This window comes from Manis javanica, chromosome 4 (genome assembly GCF_040802235.1).
Source record: "Manis javanica isolate MJ-LG chromosome 4, MJ_LKY, whole genome shotgun sequence".
Classification (NCBI taxonomy): Eukaryota; Metazoa; Chordata; class Mammalia; order Pholidota; family Manidae; genus Manis; species Manis javanica.
In genome coordinates this window covers 83603414-83629531 of record NC_133159.1, presented here as the reverse complement: position 1 = coordinate 83629531, position 26118 = coordinate 83603414, and the positions used below count along the sequence as shown (strand labels likewise).

The following is a 26118-nucleotide window of genomic DNA, read 5'->3' as shown; positions in this document are numbered from 1 at the left end:
TCTGAGAGCTGAGGATGAGTAAAATGGTAAGAGGCCTCCAAGGGGAGAACATGTGTAAAAGGAGAAAAGTGGTTGGAGGATGGCAAGATTACCTGGGGTTGGAATATAAGAGGTTATGGCAAGAATGGTCCTACACGTGGCTGGGGAAGAGGAAGAGGACAAGTTATTGAGAGGTCACTAGGGCGTTTGTATTTCATTCTGACTGCAGTGGTGACCACTGAATGCTTTATACTATGAGAGTGTGCGTGTGTGAGTGATAAACCATTCAATACTTTTTAAAGCTCAATTTGCAGTGGCGAGGGATAAGAGTAGAAGCTGGAATAGCAGTGGCTCGGACCGTGGTTGATGCAGTGAAGTTGGAGAAAAGAAGTATTCCAAGATCTACTTAGAAGGTTGAATTCTGAGAGCTTGGGGATGGATAAAACATATGACGAAAGGGGAGTCAAAGATGATTCCAAGGTTTCTATGTAACTTTCTATTTTCTCTTAGTGATACTATTTGATTCAACAAAAATGTATCCATTTCAGTAAATTCTGGGTTCTGGAAGGGTAATCTGATGGTTTGTTTAAAGAAGCTTCAACCGACCATTCATGACGGTGAGTACCCAAACCCCCATTAGCCTGTTTTACTCCTCTTTTACCTTCCAAGCAGGCTTCACAATCTCTTATTATTTTGCTTACTTGCTTACTCTGAGTATAATCTCCATGAGAGTGATGTGTCTTCTTGAAGACTATATCCAAACCCCCTAACATAGCGTTGGCACATTGAAAATGTTCAATAAATATTTGTTGATTGACATGATGAATGAGCTATTGTAATGAAACACAAGGATAAAGAGGAAGTACTTGAAACCAACGTACTCACAATCTCCAACCACAGCCAGGAGGACTATGAAATGTGAGAAAACCCTTAATGGAGTAAGCAAGCGCGTTATGTGAGAAAGGAGGGCGATGCATCTGTCTTAAATCGGGGAGAAAGGACAGAGGTCTGGAGTACAGATATACTCAAAGATGCAGTGAGTTTTCTCACAATTTTCTGGATTGAGACCATCTGTAAATGCAATCGCTTCCGTCTCCCAAGCAAGCTTTAGAAAAACAAACAAAACAAAAACACCATTCAAGATCAACTCTTCAAAAGAGCTTAGCATTTTAGAATAACGGTTTTTGAAACATAGCGATTACAATGGACTGTCCTGCAAAAACACAACCTTGATTTTGTACCATCTGCAGCACTTACTACTTGCCACTTCTGGCCGTAGAAATTTTGCTAGCCTCCCTCCCTCGCCCCGACTTCCACCAGTCCGCGTCTCCAGGTACCGTCAACTCTCCGATAATCCCAGCCCTTGCCTTCCCTGCCTATTTGTTGGATAGATGGAGGAACATCTACTACCTCTTCCCTGAGGAGTTCCTGAAGATACGCTTGCCCGTAAAACAGTATTCCTGCACCTCGCGGAGTTCGGGCGGAAGGATAGAAAAGAAGCAATTGTTTACTTAGAGCGCCGACTGATTTTACCTTTAATCCTGCCTGTGGGTCGCTCGCATCGGGCCTCGCCTACCTAGCTCAGCCTTTACCAGCTCCTAGAGCGCAGGTTGATGCCCTGAGCCGGCGCTCTCTCCGCTCCGTTCACTCCGCGGGTGGAAGGGAAACAGGCGGCCACGCGGGGGGCTGGGCCGCGCGGCCGGAGCCCGACCGCGGTCGCCGCAGCTCGACGGGCTTGCGGGGCGCGGGGAGCCGCGGGGCGCGGGGAGCCGCGGGGCGCGGGGAGCCGCGGAGCCCCGCCCCGGGGGCGTCACCGCCCGCGCCCGCCCCGCCCCTCTTTTCCCGTTCCCCGGGCTCCGAGAGAGCTGTCACTTCGGTCTCGGCTGGAGCCCGAGGACGCAGGGAGAGTCGCCCTCCAGGAGACTCCAGGCTGCAGGCACTGCCATGGCCACTGTGCTGAGCAAGGACGCGGCGGACATCGAGGTACCGACTGCGCGCCGGTTCTCCCGGCGCGGGCGGGGGGCGCAGCTGCCGGATGCTGGGGAGGCCTCCGAGCCCCGGCCGAGCCCGGGAAGGAGGGGGAGACGCGGGAAAGTTTGCCTCCGCGGGAGGTCGGCGCCGGAGCCGGGGGCCAAGCAGGCGGGGAGGGAAGTGCGGGAGGCGCGGGACCGGAGCGTGGGGCCCTTTGGTTAAGACCTGGCTGTTCACTTCGGAGGCGGGTTAAGGAAGCTAGTCTTGTTCTGCCCTGAAAGGTGTGCCTGAAGAAACACGGGAGTTCGAGAGAGGTGAACTTTGGAGGAAAGCAGCGACCTTTGCCACCCATTCTACCCCACGCTAACCCTCTCCCTCCTGTATGCCTCTCGGGACACCCGTCTGCTGCCCTCACCTCCAGCAGCTGAATCTTGTATATTTGCAAAGGTGGGGTGTAGAAATTAAGCAGATCTGTGTGTCAGCTATTATCGCTAGTCTTTGCTAGGCCACAGTCTCTCCTATGAAATTATTTAACACAGAGAAAAGTGAAACAAGGTATGGAGAACATAAATAATGCTGTGCCGTCATATAAACATTAACTGTCTTTTTCTCTCAACAGTTTTTGATTCCCTCTTGCACTGTGTTTCTTCAAAAATGTCATCTTTCTCCCTGTTAATAAAGTCCTACCTGAAATACCATGGCCATGTCCTTTGAGTTCTTACCAACCTTTGTGTAAGAAATGAGGATTTAATTACAAAACAGTGATTTTATACATGCTAACGCAAGGCCAACAGGTTTGAGGCAAGATAAACTGCTTTTTAGGTTTTTTGTCGTGTTTGTTTGGGCTTTTGTTTGAGTCTCCTACTCTGATAAAAGGGGTGTGTGTATGTGTACCTGTATATTTTCTTTAGAAATGGTAAGATTTTCCTTTCTTTAGTCCTTTCAGCGGCTTAAGTAAAAGTTTAAAACCACCTGTTTGAAGAAGAGCTGCTCATGCCACGTTTTGCCTGTATTTGTGATTTAAGGAACTTTGTGTTCTGTTTGGGGAATGGCAGTAGTGTATTCTCTAGACGTGACACATTGGTTTGAAAAAATCCATCCTAGTAACAAGAGCCAAGGTATATAATATGGACTTCTCTAGTTAGTTTGATTTCGGTTTCTCTTGTGGACAGCTTAGTTTTCCATATCACTCTATATGATATATTTAACCCAATACTTATTCATGTGTGCACAGCGGAAAAGATAACTTGATTTATGTCATAGTCCTTTTTGGTCATTGTTACCTTGACTTAACCAAATCTCTTTTTTCCCCCCCCTAAGTCAAATACAAACTTCTGACAAAATTCAGGCAGTACTTATTTCAGAGACAAGGAATATCAGAGCGCAGAACATTTTGATTTTCGGAATGGCAGGTTATCTGCCTGATTTCTTTCTCTTTATCTCTTTGAATCAGTTTTAACCATATTACTCTAAGGAAAAATATGCCAGTGACACGGGCTTAATTTCATTTTGTTGCAACCAAGTAAGCCCTCCTGCTTACTCAGCTCAGTCTAACCTTATCCTGTGGGGCAAGTCTGCCTATTAAGATTTACAATATAGAATAGTGGTAGGCAAAGTTTTCCATCTTTTATGTAGTTCATATGTGAAACACACTTTAATCAGTAATATCTTTCATCACATACAGTACCTTACTTTTCCCTCAAAATAATACCCGTGATTCATGGGCTAGAGTACCATGAAAGAGCGTGAAATTAATCATTTAAATATAATGCAGTGAGGAAAAATACATTAAGCCTACAGGAACACATTCAAATGTAGATGTCTCAGTTGATCCTATTGATTCACCAAAGTTCATTTTTGTTTGAAGAATTATAATGAATTATGAAAGCTCAGTTTTCTGTCAAATTTGCATACATTGGATTTGCCTTCCTTGAATGAATTCATTAAAACTATTATCTAGATGTTGATCTGACTGCGACCATTGTCTTAGTCTTAAATACATGGAGAAGCAAGTAATCTTTAAAAAAAAAAGATCTGTATGAAATATGTTCACTTAGTAAATGTGAAAAGAACAGAAGGTTCTTGACAATCCACTATACTAGTGATTTAATTTATACGAGTGATTTAAACTACCTGCACAATTTCAGTTTTCAGCTAAGTAGCCAAGAAATATTCTTGTTTATGAGGAAAAAAAAGTTACTGAGGTGTACAAAGTTGTTTTATTTGCTCAGCCATAATTTCTAGACTTAACCCAATATTACATCAGGGTTAGAAGGCTGAGAGCATGAGAAACTATTAGAAAGTTACCGAACACCAAAGCTGGAGTCCCACTGGCTTGGAAGATAGGCATAGCAAGGAATCTAGGTAATAGATAACTAGGCAGTAGAACCTAGCTCATATACTAAAAAGTGTTATTGTAGTAATGGTTCATATTGCATGAGGGTTCAGGCTTTTTCTAGATGTGTTAATGTGGTTCAGGATGTGGGATCCAGAGCTAACTGACTGGGTTAAGGTCTAGTTCCATCCCTTTTCAGCTGTGTGACTTTAGGCAAGTTACTTAGCTTTTTAGTCACATTCATACAATCTATTAAGTAAGGAAAATAATAATAGAAAAAGATAAATGTCGCAAGTTGACATACTCATGTCAGGAAAACATGTTAAAAAATGAAAATTTAGAAAAATATCACGAAAATTACTGCCAGTGAAATGATTTGTATCCTACATTTCATTAACGATAGCTATATACTTTTAAAAGTTATTTTACTGTGTGGACTTACGTTTTGGATATAGCTGAATTTTGTCAAGGATGACTTTGGAACACAAATTTTCCTGCTTCTCTGAAAACTGAGGCTCTGTAGGTTTCAAAGAAGGTAAAAGAGTATCAGACACTTTTCCTGACCTCTGCAGTACCTTCACAGTACTTAATTTTGTTTGAATTTATAGCTGATATACTGTCAATATCTGCACATTTCAAGGCAAGTAAGAATGATTTTGAAGTGTTCACTTTTGTTCAATATCTGGTTCCCCTCCATTGACATGGATAATTGAGGATAGATTATAAAAATAGCTGAAGGAAAATGAATGCAGCTGCAGGAAGCCTTTAACTTGTTGAATACTAGTAATTTTGGTAAATATTTACCACCAAACTAAATTGCTACCTACCACTCTACTGCTTCTACAACTACAAGCCAAGGGCCATCCCTTGAATTATCAGTTAATGACTATTAATGGGTTATAAACTCATTTTAAATTTACTCTGAATAAAAAGGGACTTCAGTCCCACTGTCCACAAAATCAGATTGCATTTTGAATCAAATACAAATACTTTCTGAATTTCTTATAGTATTGTTTGTATTCATTTGAGAATATAATTTAGAATTCTCTGTGTTAAGATAAAATGGATTTGGAAAATGGGAATATGATGGAAGCAACTTGGAGAAAGTAAACGTTTAAGGAGCATTTTGAAGAGAGAACAAGCATGGCTTATGAACTGATAAAGCAAAACTGAGAACACCCTTTAATCCTAACTGCTTTGCCCCTGGAGAGAGAGGAGGGGTGTGGATCCAAATGAGAGAATAAGGATTCAACTTTGCAGAAACTATGGGTTACTTATTTATTTAAACATATATATTTTTTACTCAGTGTGTAACCAACAGTCCTTTCTTATCTCCTTCTTTTTATTGATTGGGCACCACAGGTCTATGAAAATGCTATCTTGGCTTGCTAAGCCTTTTAAAGATTAATTTTTTTAAAACTTTAAACCTGTTTTATGAGTTTCAGTTATTAAAAATGTGCTTGTCCTACCTACTTTAAGCTGTCCCATGGACCGTACTTAATGTTACTTTATTTTTTCCTTTCTAAGGAATTCGGCTTGGTACTAGAAATGAGTCTGATTATGTAATTTGGAGTTACTTCATTCCAGATGATATCTCTAGGTAGTTTTAAGGTACAGTGCATTTCTATAGTTAAGCATGGTCATACATAAATATTTCAGTATGATTTAAAAAAAAGCTACTTCCTACACATGAATTCAGATGACTACTTTTAATAGTTTAATTAAAAACTGAGATTAATGACTAATGAATCTATCACTAGGCAAATTTTGAGATTGGATCTGCTTGATCTTAATCATAAAAGATAGTGTTGACTGATTGCTTAATTGTAAAAATGTGCTAGAATTCAATAGCCTCCTTTCTTACATTCTAGAAGAAAAATCCAGTTTTGGAAAGCTGACCATTCACAGTAAGGAATTAATAAGAATAACAGGATCTTGAGTCAAAATGCTAAGATAATTTGATGACCTATAAGCAATCATATTTTTCCTTAACTATTTGAATACAACATTTCCCCACTCTCTGTGTATAAACAGGCAGCAACACAAGAGCTGAGAAATAGCCCTTTCCAGAAAGGTAACTATGTCTGGTCATTGTGGGGAAGTCTAATAATTAGCATAAACAAAGTTACAGAATTAGAAACACTTAAATTAAAGACTATGAAACTGAACAAAAGTTAAGTCATAAAATAACATGACAAAGAAAATATGATAAGAGATTTGATGTAGTCCAGGCTTCCGTGCAACTAAAGAGGGGATGGAAAAGATTTGCCGATTTATTTTTCTGTTTTTTAGCTATATGGTCACAATGACAAATGAGGCAGAAACCTTCCATCCTTAAAATTGTGAGAAAAAGTTGTGTCATTTATACCCTGCATTAATTTAAAAAAATATTTACTGTGTCATTCTAAGATTATAAATTAGCTATAATCAGGTTTTTGATTTTCAAATGTGACATATCTACCTTGTGAACTTCATTTGCTCTTGATCCTCCTTATCAAGACAGAGGTGTTTTTTGGCCTCAAACATCAAAACATCAATAATGTGGGTGTTCACAGAGCTTGGAGCCAATTATACTCCTGAGATAACTCTTAATAGGATTATGTCTTTCCTGTGGTTTATGATTATTATGGCTTCTATTGCATTTAATTAAAATGTTACACTAGTAAATAGGAATCATCTACATTTAACTCAATGTATAACTTCTTTTAGACACACCAGATATCTATTCACTTTAGGAAAAACTTTTTATTTCATAAAATCAAGCTTCATTTCATGGTCAGTTAAAAGGAAAAAAAAGGCATTGTATGAAAATAGGCTTGATTTCAAATCCTGACTCTTGTTATATTTTTGAGTGATTGTGATTGTGGTCCAGTTCTTTCCTGAACTGCCATTTCTTCCTCTATTAATTGTACTTAATCTTAATTATTTCATGCAATAGCTGTAAGGATTAATTAGAGTCATGTACATATAATGCCTCAGAGTATCTGTCACACAAAATAAACACTTTTTAAGTAGTAGTAATTTTAAATATTATTGCATATATCATGTGTGTTCCATAAATGTCAGTTAGCTAGAGTTTTGTTCAACTCCCAAGAATTAACTGGTGGTATCAAAGTCTGTTAAAATATCTGAGGGAGGGAAGTGTCAATGAAGTTAAAAGAATTATGAGAGAGGCTCATTATAGATTTGAAAATGTTGCAGATATGTCCCACAAATAAAAAATTCTAGAGACAGAGAGACTCCAAAAGAGAAGAGTTCATTGAGCCTTTGCAGATACTAACCAGAAAAGGGACTGAGTCCTGGGCCAGGAAGCTTCTGCTTCCCCAGCAGTAAGGCCATTCACAGAAACTACTTGTTCACCACACTCAAGAAACAGGGGTCGTTTATGAGAAGTCTCAAGGAAAGAAAGTTCTTTAAATGCACGATGGCTGCAGATAAGGAAGGTGGGCTAACTCAAAGAGGGGAAAGTCTGGGGAGAGGTGGTGAGTTCAAAGATTGGTTGCTGATGGTGGTCAGACACTGTTCACATGCAGGAATTGGGTGGCAGGGTGTCAGATGCAGTGGTTTTGGGGACCTTCTGGATAATTGTTGACATGAGTTTCTGGTTAGCAATAGCCCGCAGCTATAGACTGATTACCTTGTCTCTCTCCCTCATTCTCTGGCCCCTATGTCACATAGTTTTAGGACATTTCAGAATTTTCCTTAGCATGTCTTACAAGAAAGTTCTTGAATTCTGTTTGTCAGTATTAACAAGGAGATGGAGGGGTTTTCAAAATTCAGGTCAAATTAAAGAGACCCACTTCATTTTGCTTTTCGTTTCTATTTTTAAAATATTCTAAAATATTCACTATATTGCCATCCCTCTAGTGTAAGTAAGCTGCAGGAGATTCAAAAGAAGTATGTAGCATAGGCTTTGTCTACCCAGGATTATCCACATCTAATTGTTGGAGAATCAGATTAAAATCCTGGGCTGAGTCTGCAGCCCTTACTGTTACACAGTAGTATACATTGGCACTGATCTGTTGGTGTTTTTCTGAATGTTTTTGAGACTATATCAGGATCAATGCATTGGTGGAAATTATTTCTTGGCATTCTCAATGATATTTAGAAGGGATTTGGTGTTACCCTCTTCTGAAAAATCCCCACACAATTATTAAAAAAAAAATCCAGATATCTTTCTACAGACTCCAATAACTTTATAGTTTCTCTAAGCAAGCACATTAGCTTCAAAGATAGTTTTCTCTTGACTTCTAATTATTCCTGAACATACTGTATTTGTTGACAAATAACTTTTAACTCCAAGGAAGGAGGGAGTTGGAGATCAACCTGTTTTGCATGTTCTTTCTAAAAGATGACTGAGATAACAAACTTTTTATACTTGGTTGTAATAATTTTATTTCTTTGAGAATTTCGGCTTAGTTGTGTAATAGTATTCTCACTGTCCTCTACCTCTTTCATAATAATTAAAGAGACAATCTGTGTCCCTACCTCCTAGGTGTTTGGAAATTGATATTAGGAGTGCTTATGAATGTCCCCTTGAGGCAGCCTGACTGGGCCACTTTGAAGAAAAATCTCTTCATCAATAATGAAGCCCTGAGGGCCACTTCTCAGGGGACCTACACAAAATTACATGTCAGCTCCAGGCCTGATTTTTACAGATGGTGCTCACGGATGGAGCTCTGACAGCATCTCCCGTACCCCTCATATTTTATTACCCACCACTCTGCTGATCCTACCCCCACCCCACTTTCGATTCTCTGCCAAAACTCCACCCCACAATTTTCAACTTGTTTTACCTACCTGGGATTGATTCATCTAAGTAGATTGTTTAATTAATCTTTGTGAAATCCTTTGAATGATATTAAAAATTGACTATAGTAGTAGGATGTTGAAAGTTTAAAAATATTAGTATGTCTAATGTAAAGACCAGGTGAAAACCTTCAGAAAAACAGTAGATGAGGATGTCTATTTACTGTACATTTACTAAAGTAAGTATTCTGGACTAAGAGTACAGGACTGGGGATATTTTTACTCTATACTTTGTCTCTCTTGCTTTCTGACCCTGTAGAAATCATTCAACCACTGTGAAGAGTTTGCTGATTTCCCAATGTGTTTGTTATTGACCAGTCTCTTAAGGATGGTTAATAATAAAATACGGCAATGGTGAAATTGTTTGGAAATGTGACCTGCTAAGTGATCATTTTGAGGAAATACAGAGGTGGTGTTGTCATAGTTACTCTACTTTACATGTCAGGTAGGATTAAGTGTACCATTTAAACCAGCTAAATGGATTTGATGTACTTATTCCCCTGAGTTTTAAAATTTCTTCATACTTGCCTGCTTTCTTTTCTTTTTTAATCAAATGAGTAAGTTAAATCTAAATGTCTCCTGAGCACACACAAAAAGTCCTTATGTGTGTGGCTGAATCCATGAGGGTCATCTGGAATTAATAAATTCATATTTTGTGTTCTTGGATCACAGTGTCTTTAACCAGAAATTAAGACCAGAAATTCCAAAAAGGAGATGAGACTATCTTAAGTAAGTTTCTCCAGTGTTTGCTGGTTGGTAATTATGGGTGGAAGCCAGAGTACAAATTGAGGGGCTCCCAGCCCCACGAGAAATTCAGGTTACTTTTCTCTGACTCCTGGTGTTTGTCACAGTGATTCCACAGCTTTGGGGACATTCATCCAGCTATTCTTCCACGACAGATGTAGGAATGCTGGGGTAAAATGTTTGTAATCTTCCATTACTTGGAGAAGAAAACATTCAGTCCCTTTCACAGATCTCTAGGGATCTAAATACTGTAATCATATACAATTTTATATTTACTTTCCTGTTCTATCAGAGTCATTTCCCCACATTCTTAACTTTTTAAAAATAGTTTTAAATAGTTCCAAGAAATTCCAAAGGGTGGAGATAACAAAATTTAGCGAGCCTTTACTTTGTTTTCAGACTTTTACTTTGTTTTTAGTAGTAGTTATTAAGAATAATGCTTCAACAAATTTCTTTTCTAAAAGCATTTTGTTTAAAATATGCTTGATTGGGTTGGCTTCATTGATAATGTAGTGCATTTTGGTTCTGCCCTTCCCACCTCCATGATTCTGTTGGGGGTTGAGTTTGTTTTCCTCCATTCTTATCTCCACTGCAACAAAGAATTTAAGGGTAGAGACACAGTAGTGAAGCAGAGTTTAAGTTTTATTTGAATACACTATAAGGGAGGAGCAAGACAGAGTCAAGGTAGACAGAGGCAGGTTTACTTGAATGAAGCAGAAAGGAAGGAGAAACAGAGGGAGGAAAGGAAAGCTCAATGAACTGCTGCTCATCATTGGGCAGATCTCTTGCCAGCTCCTAAAGCTGCTGTCTTCTGGCATCCAGTGTCTGAATCTGCACAGCCTGGGAACTAAGTTTCTACTATCCTGGGATTTGGGGGAGGCTCAGAACACTGGATGGAGTGAGATTATATTTTGAGAACTTCTCAAAGGCAAAGAATAGATTTCCAGACATGCTACTAGAGAGCAGATCGTGCAGCTGCAGTTCCATTCGGGTCATCCAGGCGATGGGAATTAGCAAACTCCCCATCTGAGCTCTCAGTAGCCCTTCCCTACTTATATGGAGTAGAACAGATAGAGTGACACACTTGAAGAAAGGCAAGTGCAGGCAACCTCAGAGAGGAGGCAATCTTAAGGATATATAGGGTCTGGGGTTTTTTTAGGGCTTTTTGGATAGGAGTCAGCATAAGGCATGATGTACACAGGTGAGTCATAATTCCTTTGAAGTTTTGTCTTAACATAGGGTTATTTAGGTTACTGTGTTGGCCTGAATCTGTTTATCCACATAGGTTTATTTACACTTTGGAGGTCTGTCTTCTGCCCTGGTTACAAAGTTATTTGATGAAGCAAGCAGCTGGAGGAAGAGGAAAAAACAGCATGTAGGAGAAGTTAAAGAATAAACTGGGTCTTTTTTGCAGGTTAAGTGGATTTTACAATAGTATGATCTAATTGGTACAATGAAGACATGGGCTGCACTCGGATACTTTTCTTTATCTGGGAAATATCTGGACATTCCAAGTTGCTCCTGACCTCTGAAACTTCAACTGATTAACTCATTAACTTTTTGCGTCCTTTCTGGCTCTCTGGTTTTGTCTGGTTAACTCTTTGAGTCTGTTTTAGTGGGTTTTACTGGCTTTATCTATCTTTCTGCCTAACAATTCAGTTGAATTAAGCATCTTTAAAAAAGCGTTTTTTAAAAGGAAAATGAGCCCATCGTTGGGTGTCAAGACAGAAAGAGTAAGTGGAATTGGAACCAATGACCCATTTGCTTCATCCTCCTACCACTGATTCAAGGTTACAAAATACTCAGGCATCTGGGAATGTCCCTTGATGTGGAGGCGACTTCATTTGTACTCAGTGCTGATCTGATGCTTCCTTCTAGATTGTGGCTTGACTGCCTGAAGGTCCCTTATTTTTTCTGCCTTGGGAGAACAGGAAATAGAAGGTTTAGTCTCAGGTTGTTCTCTTGAATGGATAAATCTCAGGTTTTTATCTTGAATGAATGAATGTAACACCAGTTGCAGATGTCTGCTCTCAGTAAAATTGCATTACAACAGTGGAATAAAAGGCAATAAAAAATTTTCTGGTATGCAGTAATTTCAGATAGTATGAGTTTTGGTAAAAGTAAACCAGAATAATGCGACGCAGAATCACAGGGCCTCCTTTACATGTGGCAGTCAGAAAAGACCTCCTTGAGGAGGTGACATTTGAACTCAAACCTGAAAGACCAGAATGAGTCAGCCATAGTTTTGGAAGAACAAGTAAAGAAAAAAATCAAACCGGTGGGATTGAACTTAATCTGAGGAGCAAAAAGAAATAACAGGTGTGAGGGGATACATGTGATGCATTTAATGGCATTAAGTTTGAAATTCCCAATAGTGCTGTAACTCTGGGGTAAGGAAATCCCAGGGCAAAATACCTTTAAAACCGAAATCAGTCAAAAGGGAGAAATAAAGTTTAAAACCTGTTTAGTGCTTACAAACTGCAGTCAGGTTCCATCTCTCCTACTCAGGCAGAAGCAAACAAGACCTCCCCCTAACCTCCCAGGTTCAGATAAGCCCTCGGTTACCCAGGTAATTGCCCATTGATATGGAGATGAACTTCACTCTACCCCTGAGGAACATTTGTTGAAATGCAGATGCACTAAAGCCAGGTGAGATATTCTGGAAATATTACAATTTTACCAATTGGAAATAAGATCTGGAGGTCAGTAAAGAATTCATAGCTGGAGATAGAAATTAAATAATTATTGATATAGAAATGGTGTTTAAAGCCTCTAAGATCACTTAGAGATAGTGCAATTAGATAAGGGGTTAGGGGTTTAGGCATTGAGAAGAAAGTAAGTGCAGGAATTTATGGTATCACAGAAACCAAGGAAGGATGTGAAAGATATGGTATACTCAACTCTCTGTATGCTGTTAAGAAAGTAAGATGAGAGTATGAGAGATTTCTTTTAATTTGGTAACATGGAGAAATTATGAATTTAATCATAGCTGTTGCTGAAGGAAGCTCAATTAAAATGGGTTGAGAAGAGAAGAGGATATAAAGAAGTGAGAAAATGATACCAGAAGACTCGGGATAAAGTTCTGTAAAGAGGAGCACAAATGGGGAAGTAGCTGGAGGGGAGAACAGAGCGTTTACATATGCTTATGGAAGAGGTCCAGGAGAAAGAGACAACAGTGTTGAAGGACAGAGAGGGGGTAAGTACCTCTGTAAGGGATTCTTTTGGTGAAAGGGAATAGGATTCATAATGTAACCATTAGAGGGGGATGGAAGCAGAGAAGTGCCATGTTGGGTGGGGGGAAGATGAGAGAGTTCTCATCTGATGGTTTTAATTTTCTCAATAAGAGTATAAGGCTAAGAGGAAAACAGGATATAGATTTGAAGAACAGATGAAAGTATGAATAAACTTTCCTGAAAGTGAGAGAATGAAAGTAATAAGGAAGTACAGTAGGATTGTTAGACAGTGTTTGTTTTCCATTTGAAATCTGTAAGAATTTAGTATGAGAGCAGTAAACATAGTTGAGGATTCTCTAGCCATTTTTACCTACCCGGATTCGACATTGTAGTTATTGGGTTGATACTTGCCTGGGCAACAACGTTGGAATGAGAGAGGGTGTAGTTCCAGGGGGAAGGGCATCCCCCTCCCAGAGCAACTTCCCCCATGAATACAGTGAAACCCAAGTAAGGCAAGAGGAAGTACAGGTTGGGAAAAACTGTTCTTTATCACTCACAGCTTGCTCGAATTCACTGGCCAGTCAGGGTTCCATGCATTCCACAGAGCTGCAGTGTGCATGGTCCCCAAGGCCTTTCTTCCTGTTCCAGTTAGCAAAAGCTCATTCCGTGCTCCGTTTTCCTGCAGCCAGGGTGCACTCTCTATTTCCTGCCAGCCTCTTCAGGGAGGAACTCTATGGGCGGGTCCTTGGTGACTGGCAGATGCCAGACCAATTATGTATCAGGAGGAGAGGGGAGGAGAGAATGGCACTTTTCTCTCTACCCCTTGTCCTGCAGGCTGTGGGAGGCTGCAGCAGTAAACACCTATTGATATGTAAATGGCTAAAGCCAGGTGGGAGATCCTGGAAATTCTGCCATTTACTCCACAGAGAGGCAGGAATTAAGGGTGTTGTGAAGAAGTTGTAATGGTGGACCATGGAGTCTAATTTTGAGAGAAGTCAGGATAGTATCCAAAGATGGGTAGTGAGAACAGGGCTTCACTCAATAGGTTGGTGGTCTCAGTAAGGTCAAAGAATTGTTGGAAGGTGGGAGAGTATAAGAGGTGAAGACTAGAGTGAGATGTTTGTCCTCTGTACCTTATAGTGTTACAGTTGGAAACAGATGAATCAAGAAGAAATGCAAGTGGAAACTGGTATCATGTTATTTAACTTACAGACATGTACAGTCAAGACGTTTCTTATCAAATATGGTAAAGAACCAAGTAGGTAACTTTTAAAGTCCACACTAAAATATGTATTTTTTTCCAAAGCTTAAGTTACCAATAAAATATACCTTTATCCAATTTTATAAGTAATTGTTCAGTACCTGCTATCTTAGGCATTACATTAAGTACTATGTGAGAACTGGCTAAAAAGATAAATACATCTTTCCTAAATGCGCTTATGATACCAAAGGAAGATGAGCCAAATTCACAAACAACTGTAAGTCAAGATACAAAGTGAAAAGTGCTTGGCAGGGTGATTATTCAGAATTTTGGTGTTAAAATTAAAATACACATGCTATACATTCACATTCAAGCAGAATGATTTACTTTTTATTGTTATTTTAATGATTTACTTTTACACTGTTATTTTTATTTTATTTAATAAATGATAATAAGGATATTCACATAAACTTTGTAATAATCTCACCCCATTTTCACTCCAATCTCCCAAAATTCTGGAGCCAAAAATGAGTTAAGTGTCTGTTTCTAGGAACACGTGGAGGAGGGCTGCCCTAGCTGAAATGGGTCAGGCATAGGACAGGTGTAAGCACAGAAGCTGGCAGAGTTAAGTTAAGAGGGGTGAATAGGCTCACACAGATTTTTTTTTACTGCTTCCTCACTTAAAAACATGTTTCCAGCCTTACAAATATGTATCAGTTTCAGAAATGGTGAAACCAAGGACATAGAAAGGTCAACTGGTTTGATTAAAATTAGTAGTGAACTGGAAACTAAAACCCATGAATATGAGCCCAGTGTTATGTTCCTGTTTATTCAGACATTAAAATACATGACGACAAAAGGAGGCATCAAGGAAGTACGGGAGTGGGAAGGCCTTCAAATGTTACCTCATTTTTTTCCCCACTGCATGCATTCACAAAACTTCTCAGATATTTTTATAATCGGTTCTTCAAGGAGTCCTTCACATGTGTAAATGAAGCAAGGTATGAATGACTTTAATCCACAGGCCAGATGGTTGCAGTGGGGGTAGCTGATGAGGTGTCATCAATCACCTCTCAACATGATGTCAACTGACCACTTTTGCCCTTTGCCAGGCTACTTTGACCTCAGGCATGATGGATTCTTTATTTGTTGGAGAAATTAGGAAAAAGAAATAGGCAAAATGTCAGACTGGAATTGGTTTAGGGATTCTATTTTTTTTTCTTCTTTAGTTTCTATCCATTTAGATATGTGTTGTGAAAGTTTGATTCACTGGACTTTGGCGGATGGACATTTTCCTTTTGCGTTCTACTTTATGATAATAATGATGCCACTGTGAAAACAACCAGTTCACATTTGAGGATTTAAACAATGTAATTACAAGGGTATAATCTATGGTTAATTCATATTAATCTGATCCTTGCCTCTTTTTCATCATTAGTACTGTACAGTTTTGAAGTAATTATGCTGCAATGGCAAATACTTACAGGTATATATTGTGTAATTATAATTTGCACTACAATGTTCAAAACAAAGCAATTTGTCTGATTCTCAGTGGAATCTGTGTAATTATTTAGTTTCTCAATTTTTAAAAACTGGTATAGCTTCATAAGAACCTATGGCTTACTAGTAAATGTAACATTTGCATTTGATAACTTTTTTGAATCAATTTTTCTGGTCAAATTAAATTATACTGACTAGTTATGCAAATTCTCATGCCATTACTCAAGCTCACCAGTGCCTTTTAATACCCAGGGAAACTACTTTGGATTGACATGCAACTCTGAGTTCTTTCCTTGTTAAAGCATTGTCACTGAAATGTTATTACCTTGCTACCCAGTAAATCCTGTGGAGTCATCTCTGAATTGCCCCATTATTTTAATAATGACATCTTTAAGTGTAGTTTAATTTTTGTCAGTATAGTGAATACACAAAACTAAAAAATAAATTGAGAAAAGGTTTTAAGGAAAAGCATCGGTGTCCTTTACTATTCTCCACAGAGACAAGCCCATAAACAACTAATTGGGAGTGGTGGGAGAGGACTGTAGTTTTTGCTGATTATCAATGGGGTAAACACAATCTCCATAGCAGATTTTAAGCTCTAAAAACATTGAGTGGGGAAGAGACATTAGTTACATATTCTCCAGTGCCCATTAGAGCTGGGTCCAGCACACCACTGATTCCTCTGCACCTGTCTGCTCCTATTTTAGAGGCAACACTTAAAGCTGTTCCTGTTTTTAATTCATCTATTAGTATGATTATACTTTTATTCATCTATCAAATTTTTGGATATTTTGCTTTTTGTCTTTGGCCACTTGCCTAGCAGTTTTGGGAAAGTGTATTTTTAAAAAGACTACTAAAGTTTAAGTAAAGATTTTTAAAACATTAGATATTTGGATTTCTGTATTTCTCTAGTATACTGGTTTAAACTAATTAAAATAACCAAATAAGGAGCTTGGAAGTCAAAAGCAATGGATTATAAGATAGTGCCAGAAAAAGCTTTCCAAGGAATAATTTTTAGAAGATATTTTTGATCCTAAACATGTTGCTATTTTAAGAATAGAATTAATTTCATAGCCACAGGACATTTTCACAGCTTTGCCCATGCTAGATACTATTTTGCAAGACTAATGTATTTTGCCTATTTCAAGATTCTGGTTATAGCAGAAGTTCTACCTTGAAATTGATTCATAAATTGTGAGCAACATGATTCAGATATGTTTTTTAAAGTTTTCAAATGCTTCCCTCGTTTTCATAACATATTTTAGGAGAGCTAAATTTCATTTACATTCTAACTTTTCTTGCTTTTTTCGAACAAAAATATATTATGTTCAAAGTAATATATTTTAAGACAAAGGAGGTCTGATATATTGCATTTTTTGTGATATTGTTCAACAAAATTGTATCTAGATAGCCCTTTAAGTTATTTCACTTCATAGTAAATACTACAAAATACTATCAAATGCTTCCTTAAATCTTAGCAAGTGTGTAAACAGCACAAATGTTGTACACAATATTCCTGTTATGTAATTACATAGCTAACTTGTTAATTTCCATAATAAGTCACATTTTTTATGCCAGCACAATAACCGTAATTACTACCTAATATCTGTCATCCTTCAGGAAAATGTTTATACCTCTGAATAAGTTTAAGTGCTAGGAAGGCTTATGGAAAGTATGGACCTATACAGTGATGGGAAATGCCTTTTATTACCATTGTTTAGATTGAAATAGAGAATAATAGCTGATTGTTTCCTAGTGGTATGCCCTATTTAAGAAAGTCTTAAAAGGTAAGTGGTTCTGTTTTGTATGTTCCTTTTTCAAAATATTCTAGGAAAAAAATAATAAAGAAATCTCACTAGAAGCTGAATGTTACTAATTTGATGAAATTATTACTCATTATATGCAATGTAACTGCTTAAAATTTATTTTCAGTATGAATCTGTAAAATGACAGCTGAAGTGTAAGAAGCTTTGTATTGAAAATGACGGTGATAATTTACTCATCTTGAACTGAGGAGTATTTCAATGGCAATGGAAAACTTTTAATGCCTAAAGAATTATTTTATTTTAAATATAGGGATCATGCAATCTTTCCTGTAGAAATCAAAGAAGTCTAAAGTTATACAATAAATCTTAAATTCTGAACTTCTGACCTATTATGCCTCCCTAATTATTTATACATCTAATTCTTGCTCCATTTCTGCTTTTATATATGGCTTTCAATCAGAAGTAAGGTCAGAGGCAATATGAAATAGTGGATAATTCAAAATATTTGGAAGCTTCTTTGTAGTGATATTTTTGTATGAAAGTGGTGATATAATGGAGTCAGGAGACTTAGTCCTAATCTTGACTGCCTTTAACTCAGGTCCTCCTTTCATATTACTAAGTGCATCTGCAACTGGGGGTCCCTTATGACTCTAACACTCTGAGGAGGTACAATTTAATTCATTGCAAGACTTTCTGTTAAGATCTGTACAAGGCACTGAGGATACTGAGATGAGTCATAGCCAGTCTTTGTACAGTTGACCCTTGAACAGTGTGGTAGTTAGGGCACTAACCCCATCGCAGTTGAAAATCCGTGTATAACTTTTGACTCCGCCAACACTGAACTACTAACAGCCTACTGTTAATCAGAAGTCTTACTGATAACATAAACAATTACTACATATTTCATATATGTATTATATACTGTATTCTTATAATAAAGTGAGCTAGAGAAAAGAAAATGTTTTTCAGATCCACAAATATCCAAAAATCTTTCCAATGTATTTATTGGAAAAAATCCGTATCTAAGTGGACCCACATAGTTCAAACCTATCTTGTTCATGGATTAACTATTCAAAAAGCTCGAAGTCTCATGGGGCAGACAGGCACATAAACAGAACATTTTAGACAGTGTGGATTTCAGTTGGAATACATGATCTAATTATGTAAAAACATTTTATAAATTGAAAGTGTTAAGCATATAATTTCTATTATAATGAAAGTAGTGTTACTTGGCATTTCTGAGTTGTAAACTGTATTTTTGGTACCAGAGCATCTGTGATTTCTCCACAATTATGGAAAAATCTTAGCTTTTCAGATAAGATGTCTGGACTTAATTCAAGTCCAACAATTGAAAAGCTTTGGAAACATGCTATATTCCCCTGTCATTTTTTTAAGCCTATATGTCATATGCAAGATGACACCAATATTCAGTTGATATGCCAAAAAGAATTGAATATTTTTTCCAAAGCTAGTTCTGTATCCCAACTTTTATTTTCTGTGGATACCATTCCCTGTATAGATATATTATCTGTCTTTTCATAACTTATATTCATTATCATTAAGTCCTGCTAGGGCTTCCTGAAAACAGTATTTCTATTTTTCTTCATTTAAACTAACAACAGATAACCAGGCAGATGCAGTGTGTACCATTAGATTCTATGACTAACAGATGATAGACTTTTCTTTAAGTGACTTAATTCAGGTTTTATTTACATTGTTTTCTACTCCAGTGAAAAACTGATTTCAGTATTTACAATGAATATACAGCAATCCTTGAGTTATGTACATTAGCATAAACATGAAGCTAATTTTACTGTTGCCTATGGAGGAAGTATAGAAAAGTGATTAACAGTGTGGAACCTGAAGCCTCTATATATGTGGTTAGAATCTCTCTCACTTACTGGGCAAATTACTCAACCTCTTAACGATTTTGTTTCCTTGTCTACAAACTGGCAATAATATTAGTGTCATCACAGGATTGTTGTGATCATCAACTTGAAAAACATTTAGAATGGTGCCTGGCATACTGGAAGCCCCTGTTCAACACCAGCTATTATGAACAGTCACATGATGTGAGAGCATTAGAAAAATGTGCCCAAGTATTTTTTTCAAATAGGAGACTTTGTAAAATTTTGAGAAAAAGGAGTTTGGAATATATATTAGACTAAGAACAAATCCTGGTAATTAAGAGCATATTGAAAGAGAGGAGATGGTGTACTTTGGGAGTGCAGTAGTGTGTTTATCTATCGCAACCTGGTAGGAAGGGTTTAACACAGTCTGGCTGGAAGTGTGAATTGAAGGGAGTTGTGTACAGGGTTTGGTTATAGAAGGTTTCCTGAAAATAGTTTATGAAGGAATGTTGGGTTAATTGTTATGCACATAGTGCCATATTGTAAAAAATTCATGTCAGTGAAAATGCAGAAACCTATTAGCAGTCAATCAATGGAGATTAAAATGAATCATTTTTTTCTGTGCTGGCACAACAAAATTTCCATTGATCATTTTTTGAAATGAGTAATTTTTGGTGTAGGATTTTTGACATTTTGATGGATTTCAAGAAAAATACTAACTTATGCTGATGTGATTTCCCATTTTTCTTTTAAGTACATAAGCCAAATGATTTCATTTTGACGCTACATACACTCTGGCTCTGAATATTTTACCTTGTTGATTGGAATATCAGTGCCTCCCACACCTAGTTAGCCAACAGAATTACCTCAGGCACTGTAAGAACCAGATTATGAGGCATATTACAGAAAAAAATAATAAAAGTGGCTTCAACAAGACAGTAATTTATTTATTCTTCCTGAGAAGTACAGAACATGCAGCGCCTTTTTCTTGTCAAAAGTTTCTATCTGTCCACACTAATATGCTTAAATACACTTCATTGCTCAAGTTAGAACCCATAGGAGGGAGGAAGGGAAAAATAAGGGTGCGCCCCCCCTCCTTCTAAATATATCTTAGTGACTGGCACTTCATTGGATATAAAAGTAAGTGGAGATAACACTTTATTGCCATTTTGAGAAGTTTTCTGTGTTTTTTGTCAAGAAGCATTGCAAAGTAAAGCTGTGTGGAGGGAATGGACATTAAAATATGATAGATACCCTTGTCTGTATCTCCACTTGCTGTGTCAGGGGTCTGCAAGAGCACTGCCTTGCTCATTCACTCACCAAAGTACTCACAGAACTCAAAACTTGTTTTATTCATGGTTACTACAGTTTTTATAATGCAGAGACAGATTAAAGTCAACAAAGAGGAAAGGCACAGGTCAAAGTCTAGAGGAAAGCAGGCACAAGCTTCCAGGTGTCCCGTCAGTGGAGGATAGGACACACTTAATTCTCCCAGTAATGATAGTAACGACTTGTCACAGCATTCCCAGCATGGCTTCCAAGAGGGGATCAAGGGCCACTTCTACAAATAGAGCTTTTTATGGGAATGTACAGGATTTGAACAATTGAATTAACCCATTCTTGTATACATTTTCATCTGAAACAATAAAATATAAGTGAAATATATGAAACAATGGTGTTGAGGACACTAGCTAACAGGCAGTGAAAGATAGTGGTCCCTGATTCCCTGAGAAATGGGAAACAAATGGGGAAAGCCCAAATATTTCTCTAGCTTACTGTCTTGAGAGAGTTTATAGGCTTCAGTTCAGAAAATGGACCTCTCAGAGCCTGGTGGCCTCCCTCAGTTGAGGAGACAGAGCTAAGAGGCTGGGGAGACAAAGGTGTTCATGGAACAGAGGGGAGAATTGCTCAGAAAGAAACCTGAAGATCCGCAGAGGGTCCCCTGTGAGTCTTCCACAGATGTATGTGTGAAAAATGTCTGAAAGCTGGGTAAAGAATCATCTGAGAGAAACAGAGGGAGTGGTACCTGACCTTCACACTGGTCTGGTGGTAGTGCTTGCTCCCACCAGCCAGACCTGGAAAACTTCATGATTCACAGGATACTATTGCAAACTCAGAAGTCTCTTGCCTTGGTAGTGGGAAGTAATTGACCCTGAACCAAATTCTGCTCAAGAATTTGAGCTTCACAAATTTTAAAAATTAGACTTGAAAGGATCATACTATTTCTATATAATTAAACTGCATCTTAAAGCAAAACTATATCTTAAAAGTGCATCTTAAACCTGAGCTTCACAAATTTTAAAAATAAGACCTGAAAGGATCAAACTATTTCTGTATAATTAAACAGTATCTTAAAACAAAACTCAAGAATACTTATAGGAATACAAAAGCATTGCACACCCAGCAAGGTAAAATCCATAATATCTGGTATTGAATTAAAGATTACCAGGCATTTTTAAAACGTAGGAAATACAACCATCAGGAGGAAAAAAAAAAATCAGTGAATTGAAACAAACTCAAAACTGACACAGATTCAACAGAGGACATTAGCATAGTTATTGTAGCTGTATTCTATTTGTTCAAAGAATTGGACATAGAGGATAGACACATTGAACTTTTAGAAATGGCAACTGCATTGTCTGGGATGAAAAATGCACTGGATAGGATTAAAAACATTAGATACTGCAGAAGAAAAGATAGTGAACTTGAGGACATAACAATAGTAACTATCCAAAAAGAAACCAAAAAAAAAGGGAAAGAGTATCAGTGAGCTGTGGGACAAATTCAAGTGGCCTAATATACATGTAAATGGAGTTGCCTAAGTAGGGGAAAAATGGAAGGGTGGGAAAACAGAAAAAACATTTGCAGAAGTAAATCTATAGGTCTAAAAAGACCAAAGAAGCCCAAGCACAAGAAATATGAAGAAAATGACACCAAAACACATAATGTTCAAATTGTGCAAAACCAGTAATAAAAAACAAGAATCTTCAAAGCAGCCACAAAAAAAGAAAGGCATACTTGGTACAGAGAAAAAATGTAAGGTAAAACAGTTTTCTTGTTGGAAAAAAATGTGAGAAGAACAACAGAGTAACATTTTTAAAGTACTGGAGGAAAAAAACCCTCTTGACCTAGAATTCTATATAGTGAAATTAAATTTTTGATGCACAAAAGCTGAAAGAATTTATCAGCAGCAGACCTACATTATAAGAAATGTTAAAGGAAATCATGTCCTTCAGAGAGAATACCAGGTGAAAATATGGATTTATACAAAGGAATACAAAACTACAAAAATGGTAGCCACACAGCTAAATGTGTGATTTTTCCTTACTATTTAAAAGTTAACTTTAACTTACTCATTAAAGGATAATTGTTTAAATAAAAAATATATGATGTGTGGTTTATTATATATTTAAAAATAAAATGCAAAATAGATAAACCCTGAAATCATTGTGCTGAGACATGAATTACAAAGACCACTCTTGTGCAACTCTATTTATATGATGTGTCTGGAATAGGTGAATCCATAGCAAGAAAACAACCAAATTAAAAAGTGGGCAAAATATTCAAATAAACTTTTTAAAAAGAAGACATATTAGTACAATAGGTACATGAAAAAGTGCTCAAATCTGTAATCATCAGCAAAATGCAAACGAAAACCATAATGAGCTTTCTTTCACCTTATACCTGTTGAAATTGTTATTATCAAAAAGACAAAAGGTAACAATTGTTGCCAAGAATGTGGAGAAAAAGTAACCCTTGTATGCTATTGGTAGGAATGTAAATTTACAGCCATATGGGCAAGAGTATGGACGTGCATCAAAAAGTTAAAAGTGGAACTACCATAACTCAGAAATCCCACTTCTGGGTATATATCCAAAGGATAAAAATCAGTATCTGAAGAGATATCTATACTCCCATGTTTATTGCAGCATTATTCACAATAACTAAGATATAGAAACAACTTGTGTCCATTGATGGATTAATGAGTAAAGAAAACATACACACTCACACACACAAATATTATTTAGCCATAAAAAAGAAGGAAAGGCTGTCATTTGTGACAATGTAGATGAATCTGAAAGACATTAGGCTAAATGAAATAGGCCAGGAACAGGGAGACAAATACCATATGGTTTTACTGATAAGTAGAATCTGAACAAGTTGAACTCATAGAAGCAGAGAGTAGAATTGATTTACAGCATTAGGGGAGGAGAGAATGGGGAGTTCATGGTTAAAAAGTACAAAGTTTCAGTCATGCAAGGTGAATACATTCTAGAGATCTAATATATACAGTATGGTGATTACAGTTAATAATACTTGTGTTCTTGAAATTTACTGAGAATAGTTCCTAAATATTGTCCCCACAAAAATAAACAGAGGTAACTATGTGAGGTGGTGGGTATGTTAATTAGCTTGATTGGGGTATTCATTGCATGATGTATATATATATATATATCAAAACACCTGTACACCTTGAATATATACAATATTCAGTTGTCAATCTTAATAAAGCTCGAAAAAGTAACAGACAAGTTCATAGAGTCAGAAAGTAGATTAGTCGTTGCCTAAAGCTGGCAGTTTGGGGGAATAGCAAGTGACTGCTAATGGCTATGGATTTTTGGGGGGAGGGTTGATGAAATGTTCTAAAATTGATATGGTGATGGTTGTACAACTCTGTGAATATACTAAAAGCTATTGAATTGTATACTTTAAATGGGTAAATTGTGGTAAATCACAATTTTTCTTTATTTATTTATGTCTCAATATATCTCTATTTTATCTCAATAAAGTTATTACAAAAATTACATTACCTGAAAAGAAAAGAAATATGAAAAAAAGTAAAATACATGGCAATAATAACACAAAGAAATATTGGGCAATGTATTTTCATCATCAGAGACTTGACAAGAACATTTCCTGTAGCGATAGGAACAGAAACTTACTTGGATTGAAGACCCAGTGGGTGGCTGAAAATTTCTCTGTTTGCCTCCCTTAAATTGGAAATATGCCTGTATTGCTCTGTGAAGTATTCATGCCCTTCTCCTCTTTATCTAATAACAGTTTCTTATTTTCCTAATTATTGTGTGAGCCTAAAAATATATTACAGAAACTAACCTCTTGTCATTTTGTTGATAAATTTGATTGATACATTTCAACAAGTGTTTGGAATAGGTTTCCTGAATTAGAATAGGAAATCAAATGTTAGTGTCTCAAGTCCCTTCCAACTCAATAGAGACCCAAAGTAGATGCAGGAGTTAATTTTATTTATCCCTGGAGCAAACTAGCTTAGGTTAAATAGTATTTGATTGCAAGTGAAGCTTTATAAAAAAGGCATCGTTTTTTAAATATCTTGCTTTAAGTTTGAATTTAAATTATTTGAAGTGAGATATTTAAGCCCCTAAATTGGAACTGCTAGGTCATGTTTTTTAAAACATTGAGATATCTCGATCTGACTTTATACTGCTTATTTCCACTAGCTAATACTACTTTTAAAATGGAGACCGTTCCTTGTAGGTACTCAAGCAGAGGGCATTAATTAAGAATATAAGATCACAAATTAAGAGAACAAAAGTGGCTTGAACACTAATTTTATTCCTGAATTTTATATTAGTTTAAAATACTTTAAAAATATTTAATACACCAAGTTATATTGTCCTAATAGAACTGATCTTGTTTCAGATAATAGATTTATTTGATTTCTCCTCCTTTTAAAAACTTTCCATGATACCAAGAAGAGTATTTCTGCATATCAGTAAAAACCCTTTTAAACGTGATTTGTAATAGGTATTACTCCACTATAGACAGACCATGATTTAACTTTTTTCCTGCCTGCCAAGTATTTTCCATCTTTTTATGTAAATAATAAGGCATACCTTCTTTTAAGGGCAATTTCTTAAAGAATCTCATTTTTTTTCTTGTCTAGATTATAACAGATACATTCAAAAAATATATACATCCATCAAATCTTCCCTTTCTTAGCCTCACTTCCTGGGTTCACAGCACCGTGCAGTAGTCTATGAACGTACTTAAACCATTTTATTTTTGTTGTTTTTGCATCTTCTTCCTCCAGTGGTTGCAGCTTGTGTTGTAGGGACCATGTGTTTCATAGGTTGGAAGTGTCTGTGTTGTGTAATAAAGTCCAAAATTTTGATCCTAGAATGTTTTAAGAGCAGACAACAAGTAATTCATTTGATTTCTTGTCAGAACTTGTTGCTGACTTTATATTACCACATATGTTAAGGTTTGATCAAAGTGTTTCACTGCTGCTTCACCAAGTGAGTTGCATGATTAAACTTCACAGTGGAAGTGTGGAAAACACTGACTTTCCGTTTTGGGGTAGTTAATGATTATATGGCTGAAAATCTTTCTAACTGCTGTGAAGTGTGGCATGGTGTTCTTTTTGACCTCTGCAATAGAATGAGCACTAAGAAGAAAATTCTGTTTGTTTTGCCAACATAGAAGTCTTTCTGATTTGTAGTGAAAATTTCTTGCTACTTTTTGGTATTATTGTTTTCCTTAGGAATTTTTCCTATTACCAATTTGGATTATTTGTATATTTTCAAGAATGAAGTATTACACTTGGTTTTAAGGACAGGAGGACTTATAAACTATACTCTTGCTTTTTAGAGTTTTACTGATCAATTGGATGGGGAAATGGTATATTGTAATAATTACTTAATATCATATTCTGTGTGTTGAATAACAGTGGCATTAGGTTCTCTAGAAGCTCATGGGTACAGTTTAAATAGAGGGAGGGACAGTTCTTTATTTTTGGAGGAAATGGTTCTTA

At 36.9% G+C, this 26118-nt stretch overlaps 1 protein-coding gene across 8 annotated transcripts in view; it reads left to right on the top strand.

The window, feature by feature from the left end:
* The first annotated feature begins 1813 nt into the window (after nucleotides 1-1813).
* Nucleotides 1814-26118, top strand: part of DPYD (dihydropyrimidine dehydrogenase) — an 870115-nt gene continuing 845810 nt past the window's right edge. For all 8 annotated transcript variants that reach the window (XR_012130243.1, XM_037024395.2, XM_037024389.2 and 5 more), the window contains exon 1: nucleotides 1814-1962. Coding sequence is in view for 7 of the 8 variants with exons in the window: in XM_037024395.2 (XP_036880290.2) it covers nucleotides 1924-1962 (39 nt within the window). In the remaining variant the exon portion in view is untranslated. The remainder of the gene's footprint in view (nucleotides 1963-26118) is intronic.